Source organism: Rhinichthys klamathensis, unplaced genomic scaffold (genome assembly GCF_029890125.1).
Source record: "Rhinichthys klamathensis goyatoka isolate OS25496 unplaced genomic scaffold, OSU_Roscu_1.1 h1tg000386l_1, whole genome shotgun sequence".
NCBI lineage: Eukaryota > Metazoa > Chordata > Actinopteri > Cypriniformes > Leuciscidae > Rhinichthys > Rhinichthys klamathensis.
In genome coordinates this window covers 233,068-248,262 of record NW_026606890.1, presented here as the reverse complement: position 1 = coordinate 248,262, position 15,195 = coordinate 233,068, and the positions used below count along the sequence as shown (strand labels likewise).

General features: G+C 43.4%; 1 protein-coding gene across 1 annotated transcript; it reads left to right on the top strand.

The window, feature by feature from the left end:
• Positions 1 to 153: 153 nt before the first annotated feature.
• Positions 154 to 7,931, top strand: LOC130069868 (cytochrome P450 2C23-like). Its single transcript, XM_056234019.1, has 9 exons — positions 154 to 241; positions 4,503 to 4,705; positions 4,787 to 4,949; positions 5,036 to 5,185; positions 5,529 to 5,689; positions 5,892 to 6,080; positions 7,019 to 7,047; positions 7,156 to 7,241; positions 7,322 to 7,931. The coding sequence occupies exons 2-9, from the start codon at positions 4,508 to 4,510 to the stop codon at positions 7,495 to 7,497; spliced, it is 1,152 nt and encodes a 383-aa protein (XP_056089994.1). The 5' UTR covers positions 154 to 241; positions 4,503 to 4,507; the 3' UTR covers positions 7,498 to 7,931.
• Positions 7,932 to 15,195: the final 7,264 nt, after the last annotated feature.

The following is a 15,195-nucleotide window of genomic DNA, read 5'->3' as shown; positions in this document are numbered from 1 at the left end:
CTTTTCACATTCATGAAAACCAAAAATGACTTTTCTATATACATAGAGAATTTGATTTTATTCTGAATTTGTGCGCTGTGACGTTAAAAAGTAGGCGGGCCGTAGGCGGACGCGCCGTGTCGTCATCACAAAAACAACATTCTGCACTCCTCAAGTTTCTTCCTTTCTTCCTTGCAGACCGACGCCTACATTTTATATAATTCCACGAGCATCCATTGTTTGATAAATTAACATCATTCTCGTAAGTACAGATATCCTTACCAAGATTTACCTAGTTTTGTGTTTGTGCAGTAAACTCAGGCGGGTTTGAAAGTCCAACTTTCACGTTGTCTTGTTTTTTTTTATGATAATTGTCTTACCATGAAGAAACTGACAGCGATTTATGTGTTTTTCTTTTTCTGCTTTCTACGGTGGCCGAGACAGCTCAACGCGCTGCAACTGAAGCAAACACATGCAAATAGAGAAAAACGTGTGCAAATAGAAAAAAACGCATGCAAATAGAAAAACACGCATGCAAATAGAAAAACACGCATGCAAATAGAAAAACACGCATGCAAATAGAAAAACACCATGCAAATAGAAAAAAAACACCAGCAAATAAAAAAAAACATCTTCATCAGTTTCACAACACACGTGTGCTCCAAATAAGGAAACGCGCTGCAAAAGTTCACAACACAACCAAATACAGAAAACGCGCTGCAAATAACACAGACCACAACGGAAATGTTTCCAGGGGAACCAAATAAGTGACGAACCCGGCTGAGACGTGCTTATTGCTCGTGAGCTTCCCTATGCCATACTCCCTTCGAAGGGCAGATCGCAGTGTGGAGTGAGCAGGGCTCTAGTGTGCTGTTAGGCAGCCGTGTGGAACGCACTTGATGAAGGGAGCAACTAAAGACAACGTGGGATGTTCCCATGACAACGCAGCACGGTGTCCATCAGCTGGTCTTACGACAGAAATATGATGCTGTTAACATAACGGATGCAAATACATTTTTATTTTTAGTTTACAAAAAGCTTTTAAAATATGCGTTATATATCTGTGTCTCAACTTTAAAATTTTGGACCCTACATTACCTAACATTTCTTACGAAACTTTTCTTTATGAAACTGTAATAACATGAAACAGTTTGTACAGTGTAACTGATGTATAGATAAATATCTTTCCTTCATGTTTTTCTTCTTTATCTTTTTTATTTATTTATTTTAGTTTCCAGCTCATTGTTCTTTTCTCATTTGTATTCTGATGACATTGAACATATTGTTAATACATTTTGTACATTGTATACAAGTTGTATGTCATAAAAAATGTAATCTCTATGTTTTGCACAAATAAATAAATAAACAAATAAACAAATAAATAAAGTATAATTTTAAGCTGTAAGCACCAGCACGCATAGATTTATGGATATCTATCTATGCCAGCACTTCCCAGCCGGGTTCGTCACTTATTTGGTTCCCCTGGAAACATTTCCGTTGTGCTCTGTGTTATTTGCAGCGCGTTTCTGTATTTGGGGGTGTTGTGAGTATTTGGAGCACACGTGTGTTGTGAAACTGATGAAGATGTTTTCTTAATTTGCAGGTGTTTTTTTTTATTTGCACGCGTTTTTTTCTATTTGCATGCGTTTTTTTCTATTTGCATGCGTTTTATTTTATTTGCATGTGTTTTTTTTCTATTTGCACGCGTTGTTTTCTATTTGCATGTTTTCTTCTATTTGCATGCGTTTTCTTCAGTTGCAGCGCGTTGAGCTCTCTCGGCCACCGTAGGCTTTCTTTGCGCGGGAGGCAAAATCACATAGGCCTACTTGAAATAATATTGAAATAAAGTCATTAATAGGCCTAAATAATATAATTATTATTATTTAATAATATATAGGCCTAGGTCCTAGCTTATATAATAACTTTGAATAATAAATAGTATAAAAACTCGGACGCATCATTTTATATGAAGCTGCATGTAGTTGTAAAAGAAATGGCAAATTAAATTTAAATTGGTGCCAAATTCTATTTTGTTGTAGAAATATTTTATAACTTATCAAATATAAAGTATACAATTACATCAAGGTAGACCATAACATTTTAATGTGGTCTTTCATAATTTCATGAATTAAGCGCATTAGTCTGGTCAGATTTAGTTATTTGATGAATTCATGTTAAGTTACTTCTGTTTTCTATTTATGAATTGAACTCGTTTTTATTTATATATTTATTTAAAGTATTATTAAAATCTAGCTGGTGTAATGTCTAGGAATTGTAAAATAGCAACGAAAAATTACTTGTTGGTTTGCAAAACAATGTTTTGTCTGTTTTACCTTGAAATTGTTTTGTTTTTTTACTTCTACGAAAATCACTTATTCAATAACTTATATAATAACTTACTTATAGCCTAACCTTTAATAACTTAACTAAACTTATAACTTACGAAAATAATGATCAAGTTTAAAGGAGCTGTATGTAAGAAATGTATTTCAATTAATCATAAAATGGCCCTGATGTGTCTCTAGACATTAAGAAATCATGTTCATTTCAAATACTTATATCACTGACAACAGTAGTACGGCCACGATATTGTCATTTAAAAAGTGAAGTTGCAGCCCTCAACTGATGTTGATGTTGTCATCTTGTGTTTTGGCCTGAAGCCCCACCCTCCACCTATCTACCAATCACGAAGTCAGTAGTGTTTCGGCATCCGGGTTGCCAGCTCTGCTCTAGTTGAAAGCTCCTTGTAGCAGCCTACGTTCCTGCTGGATCCTGCAGCCGATCTGGCAACCTCGAGTCATGGGGGAGGGGGAGGGGATGCACCGCTCTACAGTCATTTGAAAGTGATTGCAGTACCAGTTTTGGCCACAATCTTACATACAGCTCCTTTAAGTAAAAGTAAAAAGTAAAAGTATACTTTTTACTTGATGGTTGTCATGAACACTCGGTTGGTTGTTTGATCTGCCATTGAGAACAGCCAATTATCTCCCCTCACTTATTACAATTAATGAAGTGGGTTTTAGCGCAATGATGAAATGTTACCACAGTTCCATAAGCCTTAAATGGGATCAAGCGAAGGGCAAGTGGAAAAGCGATCGTAATTATCCCATATTAACATTTAAGATGTTTGTGTTTCTGACCCAACAGCCATCCTGCTTGTACTTGTTAATTCAGGTTTATTCAGTTAGGAAGCAGTTGTTAAATGTCTTTCTTACATCGAGTTGAAAGAGTCTTGAAGGGACTTTTTCTGTAAAAAAAAAAAAATCCGCCTGCTAACAATAAAACAATAATAACAGTAAGCATCAGTGGGAAACTAGGCCACTTCACACATATCAGGTGCAACAGACTTAAACATTCATAACTGACAACAGTGTGTTTACAAGGTCAAGAGTGTAAAATAACATCTTGTGTGAATTGAGTTCCTGTATGATAATTAGGAGGATTTTCTCTCTGACATACTCTATGTCCTAGTTCTCCATGCAGTGGTTGAAAGTTCAGGACTATTAGTCAGACATTCACTAATTATTCAGATGTGAGATAAAACATGCTCCACAAATTTACTTTGTTTGGAAAATGGCAGCATTTCCACTTTGAAATTAATTCAAGATTGATTCTTTACACTATAGCTTACCATTAGCTTATAGCTTGCCGTTCTTTTCAGCATATGCTTCATTCTTTTTCCTCCAGACAGAATCCCAAAACTTCTTGTTCTGATCTGCGCTCTGATCTTTTTGTATCCTGTTCCTTTATTTTGTGAAGGGCGATGATATCCTCTCTTAACTTGTTGGTCCATTCTTTTGACTTAGCCATATTTCTAACATGCAGTCAACAAACCTGAACACAACCAACCTAGCCAGCTCAGATATTTCATGTGTTCTAGCTCAAGCACACCTGGTGCAACTAATGAAGCCCTTAATTAGTTGCATCAGCTGTGCTTGAGACAAATTTAATATTTTCAGTTGAATTTGGGGAAACCAGTTGAAAACATTTGTTGTGCTGAGTTTCAATTACTTTAGTTTGATTGCAAACAGCTGAAAGTCTGCACATTTTGTCAACAAATCTGATTTACAATGGGGGTGAATAATAATGAATAATTTCGATTACAACTGTAGTTAGTAGTGTGTTGAAACTCGTGGTTATGGTAAGGGACAGGACTCTTCCCAAACACACTCAAAGCACTTGGCCAATCACGACACACTGGTCCAGCCGTCCAATCAGAGCTCATTGCGCTTTTCAGAAGGAAGGGCTTCATAGAGACAGGGACTAAACAAAGCATTACTGACAGACTGGGAAGAGAGGAGAGGCAACAATTTAAAATATGAGAAAAATAATGCGTTTTTTGAACATCAAGCATGAAAACCTGTTCTAGTAGAGCCCAAAAACAAAATCAAGACTTCGAAAAAGGCCATAATATGGATTTTTATGGATTTTTTAGTCAGTGTTTATTTGAAATAGAAATATCTTGTTACATGATACATGTCTTTGTAAGTTAAATATCTGTGTAATGGTCTCTCTGGTCTCAGTAAGCATGGCGTCAGTGTTGTCACAGCTGATGGGTCAGTGGATGGATGTTCAGGGACTCCTGATATTTCTGTGTGTGCTGCTGTTGGTGAAACACCTGCGAGATGTTCAGTCAAAGAACATGCCGCCAGGACCCTTCCCTCTGCCCTTGCTTGGAAACGCAATGAATATAGGCTTTAGGGATCCACTGGGCTCCTTTCAGAGGGTAAAGTCTCATATGACGTATACAATATAGTATGTAAAATTATTTTATGTGAATGTATAACATGAAGATCATGTTGATCAGATTGCTGAGCGGTATGGAGATGTGAGCACACTTTATCTGGGAAACAAACCCTGCATAATGCTCAGTGGATATGAGACTTTCAAAGAGGCATTTGTGGAACAGGCGGACATCTTCACAGACCGGCCATACTTCCCTATAGTTGACAAGCTCAGTAAAGGGAAAGGTACAGATGGAGAAAAAGTTATAATGCATCTGACTCAAATACTGGCAAAATCTTAAACATTACCTAAAATAATTCTTTCTTTGTAGGTCTAGTTATGTCAAGTGGGCACATGTGGCGTCAACAGAGGCGTTTTGCTCTGGCAACACTGAAATACTTTGGTGTGGGGAAGAAAACTCTAGAAAACTCCATCCTGCAGGAGTGTCGCTGTCTCTGTGACTCTGTACAGACTGAACAAGGTCAGTGAGCATCATTTAATTGCCAGACATCATTTTATTCTTCACAGAAAAGATTTACTGTCATTATTTTATTATAAACCCCAAAAAATATGAAAACAGAATGAATGCACCTTTTTAAAAATCTGTATTATAACCAGGGAATAAAATATTAGTTCAGTGTCATAATCATGTCTTGAAGGGCTGTGTGTACATACTATCCTCTAGAGGCCACTATCTGCAAGTGCAAGTGTCTTTTTTGAAGGTCAAAGAAAGGAAAAGGTGTTTTTTAGGAGAAGTTTGTTTGTTTTTCAGGTTTTCTGTTGTTAAATCTTATAACATTGCTCTTTAATTTGGTTGTTTCTAGGTTTGCCCTTTGACCCTCAGCGTCTTTTGACCAATGCCGTGGCTAATATAATCAGCGGGTTGGTGTTTGGTCACAGGTTTGAGTATGATGATCATCAGTTTCATCTGATGCAGAAGTATGTGGATGACTTCTTACAGCTTCCCCTCTCGAACTGGGGTCGGGTACGAGTTCACCCTGCTATCACAATGTCATAAACAAGGCTAACAATCTAAAAATAAAAAAGTTCATACATATGATTGAAACGGAAATGAACTGGGCTTGATTGACAAGTAGCATGGACATCAGTTTCATAAGCAATAGTAGTCCTTGTTAAATTGTTGCATTGTTTGAAAATAATTTTGACCTCTATTTGTCTCTTTACAGTTATATAATCAGTTTCCCACCCTCATGTCGTTGCTGCCAGGAAAACACCAGACGGCATTCGCCAGCATGTCTAAACTTCAGCCCTTTCTGCAGGAGGAATTCAGAAAACACAAGGAGGAGAGAGACCCATCCAACCCCAGAGACTACATTGACTGTTATCTGGATGAAATTGAGAAGGTAGTGTCGTCATAAGATGCCCTGGTATATTTATATTCCTTTAAGAGGGCTTTATTGGGAGTTGGAACATGTTTAAGCACCTCCGTTATGAATATTCATGTCTGCCCTTCAGAGATCGTGTAATTCCTATTCAGTCAGTCAAGTTTGACGTTACGTCGGACTAACTTCATGGGGTCTCGCCTGGGAGTCCAATTACCTTCAAGTGGTAACTAAACGAGCAACCCTGTGAGCCATTCGGCTCTCCGGATGAGGATCAGATGTTGATAGCTGCATCAGTGAGAGGGCTATCGTCCTCTGGAGAGGAAGATGATGCTGAGCTTCCCGCTTCTGCTGTGTTTGTTCGGATTCAGAGATGACAGCCATGCTTGGCCGTGCTGCTGCGCGCTCTGACTCATTCTGAGCAGTCACGGCTGAATAATTTGGTTTTGGGCTCGAAGCGCAACGCAAAGATCGCCTCGCCTCGTCCCCATGCCTTACTTCCCGGAAGTACATTAGGAGCCTTGGCAGTATGGAGGCAAATTAGTGCCATAATCTGTTAAGAGTTCTTCCTCTCTCACTACCCTTGACTGTGGGGCGATCAGGGGGTTCGTGGGGATTCCCCAGGTGGAGTATGCAATTGCGGTGCATTTATGCTTGCAAAGTGTCGCCCACCTGGAGGAATCGTCTGTGGCTCCCGTCCAGCTCCTGTGAGACGATGGCAGCTCTGCCTGTTAAGCCTCACAGTGCCGCTCGAGCCCTCCCCAGGAAGTTGACTTTGGCTCTGTTTCGCCACTGCCCCATGGCCAGCTGTACCCAAATTCTCGAGATAGAGCGGTTTCCTAACTCTCCGGTCATACAGGGTGTGTGTGGATAGTGAACGACGCACTGCTTCCTCCTTCCCAGCCCCCGTTCTTTCGCCACAGGTAGGGAGTGTGCGTTCGAGGACACGCTGGTTCCTCATGCCTCCCTAGCCAGTCCCTGATGGGACCCGCAGAGCCAGGTAAGTGCATCACACTCACTGCCTCTACTTCGAACGCTGTCCTTCCCGGGTTAGCACTCCTCGCTGCCCCCCGTGGGTACGTCTGTTTTTCCTTTGGTTCCGGTACAGCACTCCATATGAATTTAATCCTGCACACTTTCTGGACGAAAATGGCATGTTTTTGAAAAAAGACACTTTCATCCCTTTTTCAATAGGTAAGTTATGTCCATACAGCTCTATCATCATGTTTACTCAGATTATGAGCATATTTGCTGATCCAGACCTTGATTTCCAGGTAAGAGGATGTGTCCAGGTGAGCAGCTCGCTCGTATGGAGCTCTTCCTCTTCTTCACGTCTCTGATGCAGCGTTTTACCTTCCTGCCTCTGGAGGGACAAACGCTGAGTCTGAAAGGATCTATAAGCGTCTCGTCTGGTCCTGAACCCTTCCAGATATGTGCAGTGCCTCTATAGTGAAGATTAGAATCATTCAAAAATCAGCTTCCTTAGAGCAGTTCTGTTCCTGAATCATGTTCAAGCACCAGTGTTTATTACATAGGTTCTGGGCGTCAAAATGCAGAGACAACAAACTTGATACGATAGTTCAGTACTCAGACCTGCCCGACTCTACCGTTCAAAAGTTTGGGGTTAGTATGAATTTTAAAATGTTTTGATCAAATACAGTAAAAACAGAAATATTGTGAACAATTATTACAATTTAAAATAACTGATTTGTATTTAAATATTTAAAAAGTAATTTATTCCTGTGATCAAAGCTGATTTTGCAGCATCATTCCTCCAGTCTTCAGTGTCACATGGTCCTTCAGAAATCATTCTAATATGATGATTTGCTGCTCAAGAAACATTTACTATTATTATCAATGATGAAAACAGTTGTGCTGCTTCATATTTTTGTGATAACTTTTTGTTGTTTTCAGGATTCTTTGATTAATAGAATGTTCAAATTAACAGCATTTATTTGAAATAGAAATCTACATTATAATCTCATATTTGATCAACAATTTGCTGAATACAAGTTGTCACGATCCCAAACTCAGTAACCTCTGTCTCTGGCCAGCAGAGAGCACCCTCGCCCGAATACTGATCTTCACTTGCACTACATTCCCCATAAGCCTCCCTAATGACTCCAATCACCATGCCCAGCTGCAGCCTATCTACCAGGCTATTTAACCGCACCACAAGCAGCTTTCAGTGCGAAGTTTTGTTTTGCCTTTGTGAACACTACTGAGCGTTTTATCCAGTGATTGTCTGACTGTTTCTCGACCCCTTCTGTCTCTGATTTCTCCTAGCCTGCTGCCTGCCTACGCTACCTCTGCCTGGTTCATGGTCCTTGCCTGTTTGCTGCCTGTTCTGATCTTCTGCCTGGAATTAGACCCCGATTAAGCCTTGCCTCTGATGCTGAGTTTGCTGTCTTTGACCTCTGCCTGTTTGACTATTCTCTCAATAAACTTACGCTGCAAATGGATCATTCTGAGACTGGTGATTCGCAACAGAAAACTTCGCCGCAACCCGATCCAGCAGCTATGTCAAGTTTGTCTGCCGCCTATTCAGCCCAAGCTGATCAGATCGTTGCCCACCATCATCAGCTGAGTCACCTCACCTCGCTGATGGACGAACTGGTCAAAGTTGTTCGAGGTCTCCAAGCTGCGTCATCGGAGCCGCCATCTCCACCTGCCATCGCCGCTGTTGTCAGCCCTGCTCCAGTCCCGCCCACTGCGACTCCTCGTCTTGCACTTCCGGAGAAGTTCGATGGGAATCCAGACAGATGCAAAGGTTTTATCCTCCAGTGTTCTCTGTACATTGAGCAACAGTCGGCTCTGTATTCAACTGACGCGGGGAGGATTGCATTTGTGTGTTCTTTATTGACGGGGAGAGCTTTGGAATGGATAACGGCTGTATGGAGACCAGATGGTTCTGCTTTCCCATCCTTCTCGGTGTTTCTCCAACGCTTCAGGGAGGTCTTTGAGCATTCCAGAGAGGGAAAGAGCGCCGGCGATCGCTTGTTGGAGCTCACGCAGGGAAGATCTACCGCTGCCGAGTATGCTCTCACGCATCGCACCCTGGCTGCACAGACTTCCTGGAACAATGACACGCTCAGGACCATCTTCCGAAGAGGCCTGAACCACGATCTACAGTCAGAATTAGCCTGTCGTGACGAGGGCAGGGACCTCGACCAGTTCATCAACCTCACAATCCAAATAGACAACCTCATGAGATCTCGCCGAGCCAGTCACCGTGCCACCCCTGCTTTCCACGCTGTCCAGGCTACTCGGACCACGACTTCCGATCGCTCCGACGAACCTGAACCCATGCAAATCAACGCCTACCATCTGCCCACGGAGGAAAGAGACCGACGGCTGCGACTCCACCTGTGTTTGTACTGTGGCGAGGCTGGCCATCTGCGCATCTCCTGCCCATCCAGACCTCGCTCAACCGCCCCTCGTCCGGTGAGTCCAGACCTTGAAGCACCATACCTCACCACGTCTGTGTTCGTGCCTGTTGTCATAACGACGAACGGCAAGCGGATACTCACCAGAGCTCTGGTAGACTCTGGGGCCGCTGGGAATTTTGTTTCAACAGACTTTGCCCGTCTACACAACATTCCTCTAATCCGTTGTGTTTCCTCCCTCGCAGTCGAAGCCATCGACGGAAGGCCATTAGGCTCTGGTCAAATCTCTCACCTCACCCATGAACTCCAGCTGCAGACAGGGGCGCTCCACTCTGAGGTAATCCAATTCTATGTTTTCCATGGTCCACGCACTCCAGTAATCCTGGGCCTGCCATGGCTCCGCAAACACAATCCCCAAATCCACTGGAGAACTAACCAGATTACCCGCTGGGACGCATCCTGTCACTCCAAGTGCCTCGCTCCCGTTGCCCCGTCCTCCATCCAGGTCATCTCCGTGCCCGTAGAGAGGGCTGACCTGAACGGTCTTCCCTCTGAATACCATGATCTGGCCGAGGCCTTTAGCAAAGCAGGAGCCTCTCAGCTCCCACCTCATCGCGACAACGACTGTGCCATCGACCTGCTACCCGGTTCTGTACCTCCCAAGGGCCGTATCTTTCCTCTTTCTCAGCCAGAATCCGAAGCGATGAGGAAATACATTGAGGAAGAGCTTGCGAAGGGCTTCATTCGCCCTTCAACGTCCCCTGCATCCGCTGGGTTCTTCTTCGTCCAGAAGAAGGACGGAGGTCTCCGACCCTGCATCGATTACCGTGCCCTGAATGACATCACCATAAAGTTTCGCTATCCGCTCCCACTGGTACCTGCCGCCTTGGAGTTACTTCGTACTGCCAAGCACTTCACCAAGCTCGATCTACGCTGTGCTTACAATCTTATCCGCATTAGGGAGGGGGACGAGTGGAAGACGGCCTTCTCCACCAACACGGGGCACTATGAGTACCTGGTCATGCCGTTCGGCCTGGCGAACAGTCCTTCCGTCTTCCAGTCTTTTATCAATAACATCTTCAGAGACATGCTCCACCGTACCGTCGTTGTGTACATCGATGACATCTTGATTTACTCCGACACCCTCTCGGACCATGTGCAGCACGTTCGGGCCGTCCTCCAGAGACTCATTCACCACCATCTATACGCCAAGCTGGAGAAGTGTGAATTCCACCAGACCTCCATTTCGTTCTTGGGGTATGTCATCAGCCCAGACGGAGTTGCTATGGACGAGGGTAAGGTCAGAGCAGTCCGTGATTGGCCACGACCCACAACCCTGAAGGAGCTGCAGCGCTTCCTTGGATTTGCTAACTTTTATCGACGGTTCATAAGGAACTTCAGTGCCGTGGCCAATCCTCTCACTTCTCTGGTAAAGAAAGGAACACATCGTCTTCCGTGGAATAACTCAGCCACCCAGGCTTTTAACTTGCTCAAACAATGTTTCACCACAGCGCCCATCTTGCACCATCCTGACCCCGGACTACCGTTCATAGTTGAGGTGGACGCCTCGAACACTGCTCTGGGGGCCATCCTCTCACAACGTCAAGGTTCGCCCCCCAAGCTGTACCCTTGTGCATACTACTCCCGTAAGCTGAACGCTGCCGAGAGAAATTATGATGTGGGTGATCGGGAGCTGCTGGCCATGAAGGCCGCTTTCGAGGAGTGGCGGCATTGGCTCGAGGGCACTCTCCATCCTTTCGTCGTATTCACCGACCATAAGAACCTGGAGTATCTACGTGCCGCAAAGAGGCTAAACCCCAGGCAGGCTCGTTGGTCGCTATTTTTCACCCGGTTCCACTTCACTGTCACTTATCGACCAGGGTCTAAGAATACAAAGGCAGACGCCCTGTCACGCCAAGGTGACTCCGAGCTCTCACCACAAGACCCCAAAACAGTACTGGCTCCCAACCTCGTTGTCGCCCCCATTCAGTGGGACATCGACACAGAAATCGAACAGATCAATTCCCGCGCAGATGTCCCACCCGGCTGCCCACCTGACCGAGTCTTTGTCCCCGAGACTCTCCGGAGCCAGGTCCTAGAACTCGTTCATGCCCATCCAAGCTCGGGGCATCCAGGTATCACCACCACCATCCAGCTACTCCAGAACCATTATTGGTGGCCCTCTTTAGCCTCAGACACCACAACCCATGTGCAACACTGCCGGGTCTGCAACACTCAGAAGTCGTCACGTCAACTACCTGCCGGTCTGTTACACCCTCTTCCAGTTCCACAACGTCCTTGGTCGCACATTGCCATCGATTTCATTACCGATCTCCCAGTTTCTGAAGGATACACCACCATCCTCACTGTTATCGACCGCTTTTCCAAGGCCTGCCGTCTAATTCCCCTCGCAAAACTCCCTACAGCACTGCCGACCGCCGAACACCTCTGCAACCAGGTGTTCAGGTTTTATGGCTTGCCCGAAGACATTGTTTCCGATCGAGGCCCCCAGTTCACTTCTCAGGTCTGGTCAGCCTTTTTCAAGACCCTTCAAGTCAATATCAGTCTTACGTCAGGGTATCATCCGCAATCCAACGGACAGGCCGAGCGCATGAACCAAGAGGTGACCCGTTTTCTGCGCTCTTATTGCCATCAGCACCAACAGGATTGGAGTCGTTACCTGATCTGGGCCGAATACGCCCAGAATTCCATCCGCAAACACTCTACTGGCCTGACCCCCTTTCAATGCGTCCTGGGCTTTCAACCGCCTCTCTTCCCGTGGTCAGGTGAACCCACAAATGTCCCTGCAGTGAACGACTGGCTTCAGCGCAGCGAGGAAACCTGGAACCTGGCCCACACCCACCTCCAACGAGCGGTTCGCCGGCAGAGGGAACAGGCTGACCGCCGGCGTCGGCCGGGGCCTGAGTATCACCCGGGCCAGTGGGTCTGGCTGTCGACCCGAGACCTACGCCTCCGACTCCCCTGTAAAAAGCTCAGTCCCAGGTTCGTGGGTCCGTTCAAAATCACACATCAGATCACCCCCGTCTCTTTCCGTCTAGATCTACCTAACCAGTACCGACTCGCTCCCACTTTCCATGTCTCCCTTCTCAAACCTGCCGATGGTCCCAATGAGAGGGAGGAGAGATCCCAGGACCAGACTCCCCAGCCCATTCTAGTGGAAGGTGAGGAGGCCTATCAGGTTAAGGAGCTTGTGGACTCCAGACGTCGGGGAAGTTCCCTGCAGTACCTAGTTCATTGGGAGGGATACGGCCCTGAGGAACGTTCTTGGGTGGACGCTTCTGACATCCTGGATCCCAGCCTGATTACTGACTTCCACCTGGCTTATCCCACCAGGCCGGCCCCACGACCACGTGGAAGACCCCGACGTCGTCAGGTTCCTCGCGCCAGGAGTCGCTCACAGGGAGGGGGCTCTGTCACGATCCCAAACTCAGTAACCTCTGTCTCTGGCCAGCAGAGAGCACCCTCGCCCGAATACTGATCTTCACTTGCACTACATTCCCCATAAGCCTCCCTAATGACTCCAATCACCATGCCCAGCTGCAGCCTATCTACCAGGCTATTTAACCGCACCACAAGCAGCTTTCAGTGCGAAGTTTTGTTTTGCCTTTGTGAACACTACTGAGCGTTTTATCCAGTGATTGTCTGACTGTTTCTCGACCCCTTCTGTCTCTGATTTCTCCTAGCCTGCTGCCTGCCTACGCTACCTCTGCCTGGTTCATGGTCCTTGCCTGTTTGCTGCCTGTTCTGATCTTCTGCCTGGAATTAGACCCCGATTAAGCCTTGCCTCTGATGCTGAGTTTGCTGTCTTTGACCTCTGCCTGTTTGACTATTCTCTCAATAAACTTACGCTGCAAATGGATCATTCTGAGACTGGTGATTCGCAACACAAGTATTATTTCTTTATTAAAAAAAATATTTCTGACCCCAAACCTTTGAATGGTACTTTAATTGGCGCTTTAATAACTAATTTGCATCCTCGTTTGGATCCTTAAAATATTTCTCTAGGAACTTTGGCAGATGTCATTTAGAGAATTTGGAGTCTGAATGTTTTGCAGACAAACACCAATTAAATTTTCTGCATAGATCATATTATTAACATATTGACCAATATGTTCTGAGGGCAAAGTCGAAACTTAATGAAACAGATAGACATGAGGATGTTGTGAGGATGCTATGTTTGCGTAAATTTAGTCAAGTACAACTAAAAGCCACCATTTGATCAAAGAAGTTTGAATTTGTCTTGCTTTTACTGGTAAATATTTATCTAATTTCTCAAATCTAGAGATCCTTGTGACAAAAGTTTTTTATATAGTTTTTTTCCCCTTTCATCACATACAAACTTTGTGCAAATGGACTAGCATTTATTTGAAATATAAATATTTTGTAACATTATAAATGTCTTTACTGTCATTTTTGATCAATTTAATGCATCCTTGCTTAATAAAAGTATTATTTTCTAAAAAATAAACAAAAAGTCTTACTGACGTTACTGAAACATTTTTTTTCTTATAATCAATGTTGTGAACAAAAACAGTTGTGCTGTTTTTCATTATATCGGAGATGAGAAAAGGATCCAGTTCAATACATTACATGTGAAATGTCATGTGAAATATTTGAGCAAATATAAAACCTGATCTGGTATTGTATCTCAATGCCAAGTTGTACATCTATAAAGCCACACAATTCATGCATATCTTCACAGGATGATAAATATGGTTCATGAATATTAATTAGATGACATGATGGTCCAGGAAGGGCCCAGAATCATGATCATTAATTTAGTTCGGTTGACAAGTAATAGTCTGAACCCTTGAAAATCAAGTAAACTGGCAGTAATCTAGGCCATTAGCTCTGCAAATGTCTCAGGTGATGAACAAACACAAACACCATAAAAATTCATAACTGGCATGATCAGGTCGAGGGTTTAAAATAATTTCTTTGAGGTAATGGCTATCTCAGATACAGACTCCACAGTGAGACCTGAATTACATTTACAATAGGTGTATTTTCTGATGTGAAAATCTCTGAAAATATGAACTTGATAAAGTATACACTATTTCTAATAGTCTGTTTTGTATGATGATCATTGCAGCGTTTCTATTACAAATGAGTCAAAAAATGTGGCTTACATATGTTGAAGAAGTTAATTTAATATTAATAAGACATTGTGGTATATAAATACATTTTAAACATTAGGGCCACAATTTGAAACTGGGCAAATTAGCGTGCAGCTGATGGGAGTGGAAAGTTGTACGGGTGTTGTGACCTCAGGCTCAAAAAAGACAGTTATTTTGTACATATAAATACACACACAATCATGTATATATTTAAGAAAAATGTGTTATAAATTATAATATAAATTATGTCAAAAATATATAGTATATACATGCAAATATTTCTTAAATATACATGCATATGTGTGTATTTATATATACAAAGTAATTATACACAGCACACACACATATATTATAACACAAACCTTTATTTTGCATGCTATTAATTGCGATTAATCGTAGCCCAGCACTAAAAGAAACAAAATAATGCTAATATTATTATACATAATATTATAAATGTTAAATACATACACACAACTTTGTTTTCAGATTTTATTGTGAATTTGTGCAGACCTGGGCTGCGTTCAGCCCCGACAAAACGTTGCACAACGTTTTTTAAACAGAAACGGTGATGCGTTGAACACACTGTTCTGATGACGCAAGAGTTGCACTTTGTGTTCTTTGAAG

Coding starts and splice junctions, on each gene's coding strand:
- LOC130069868 (XM_056234019.1), top strand. CDS start 4,508: ATGGCGTCAGTGTTGTCACAGCTGATGGGTCAGTGGATGGATGTTCAG. Junction 5,186..5,528: donor CTCTGTACAGACTGAACAAG/GTCAGTGAGCAT, acceptor GGTTGTTTCTAG/GTTTGCCCTTTGACCCTCAG. Junction 7,048..7,155: donor GATGGGACCCGCAGAGCCAG/GTAAGTGCATCA, acceptor GTTCCGGTACAG/CACTCCATATGAATTTAATC.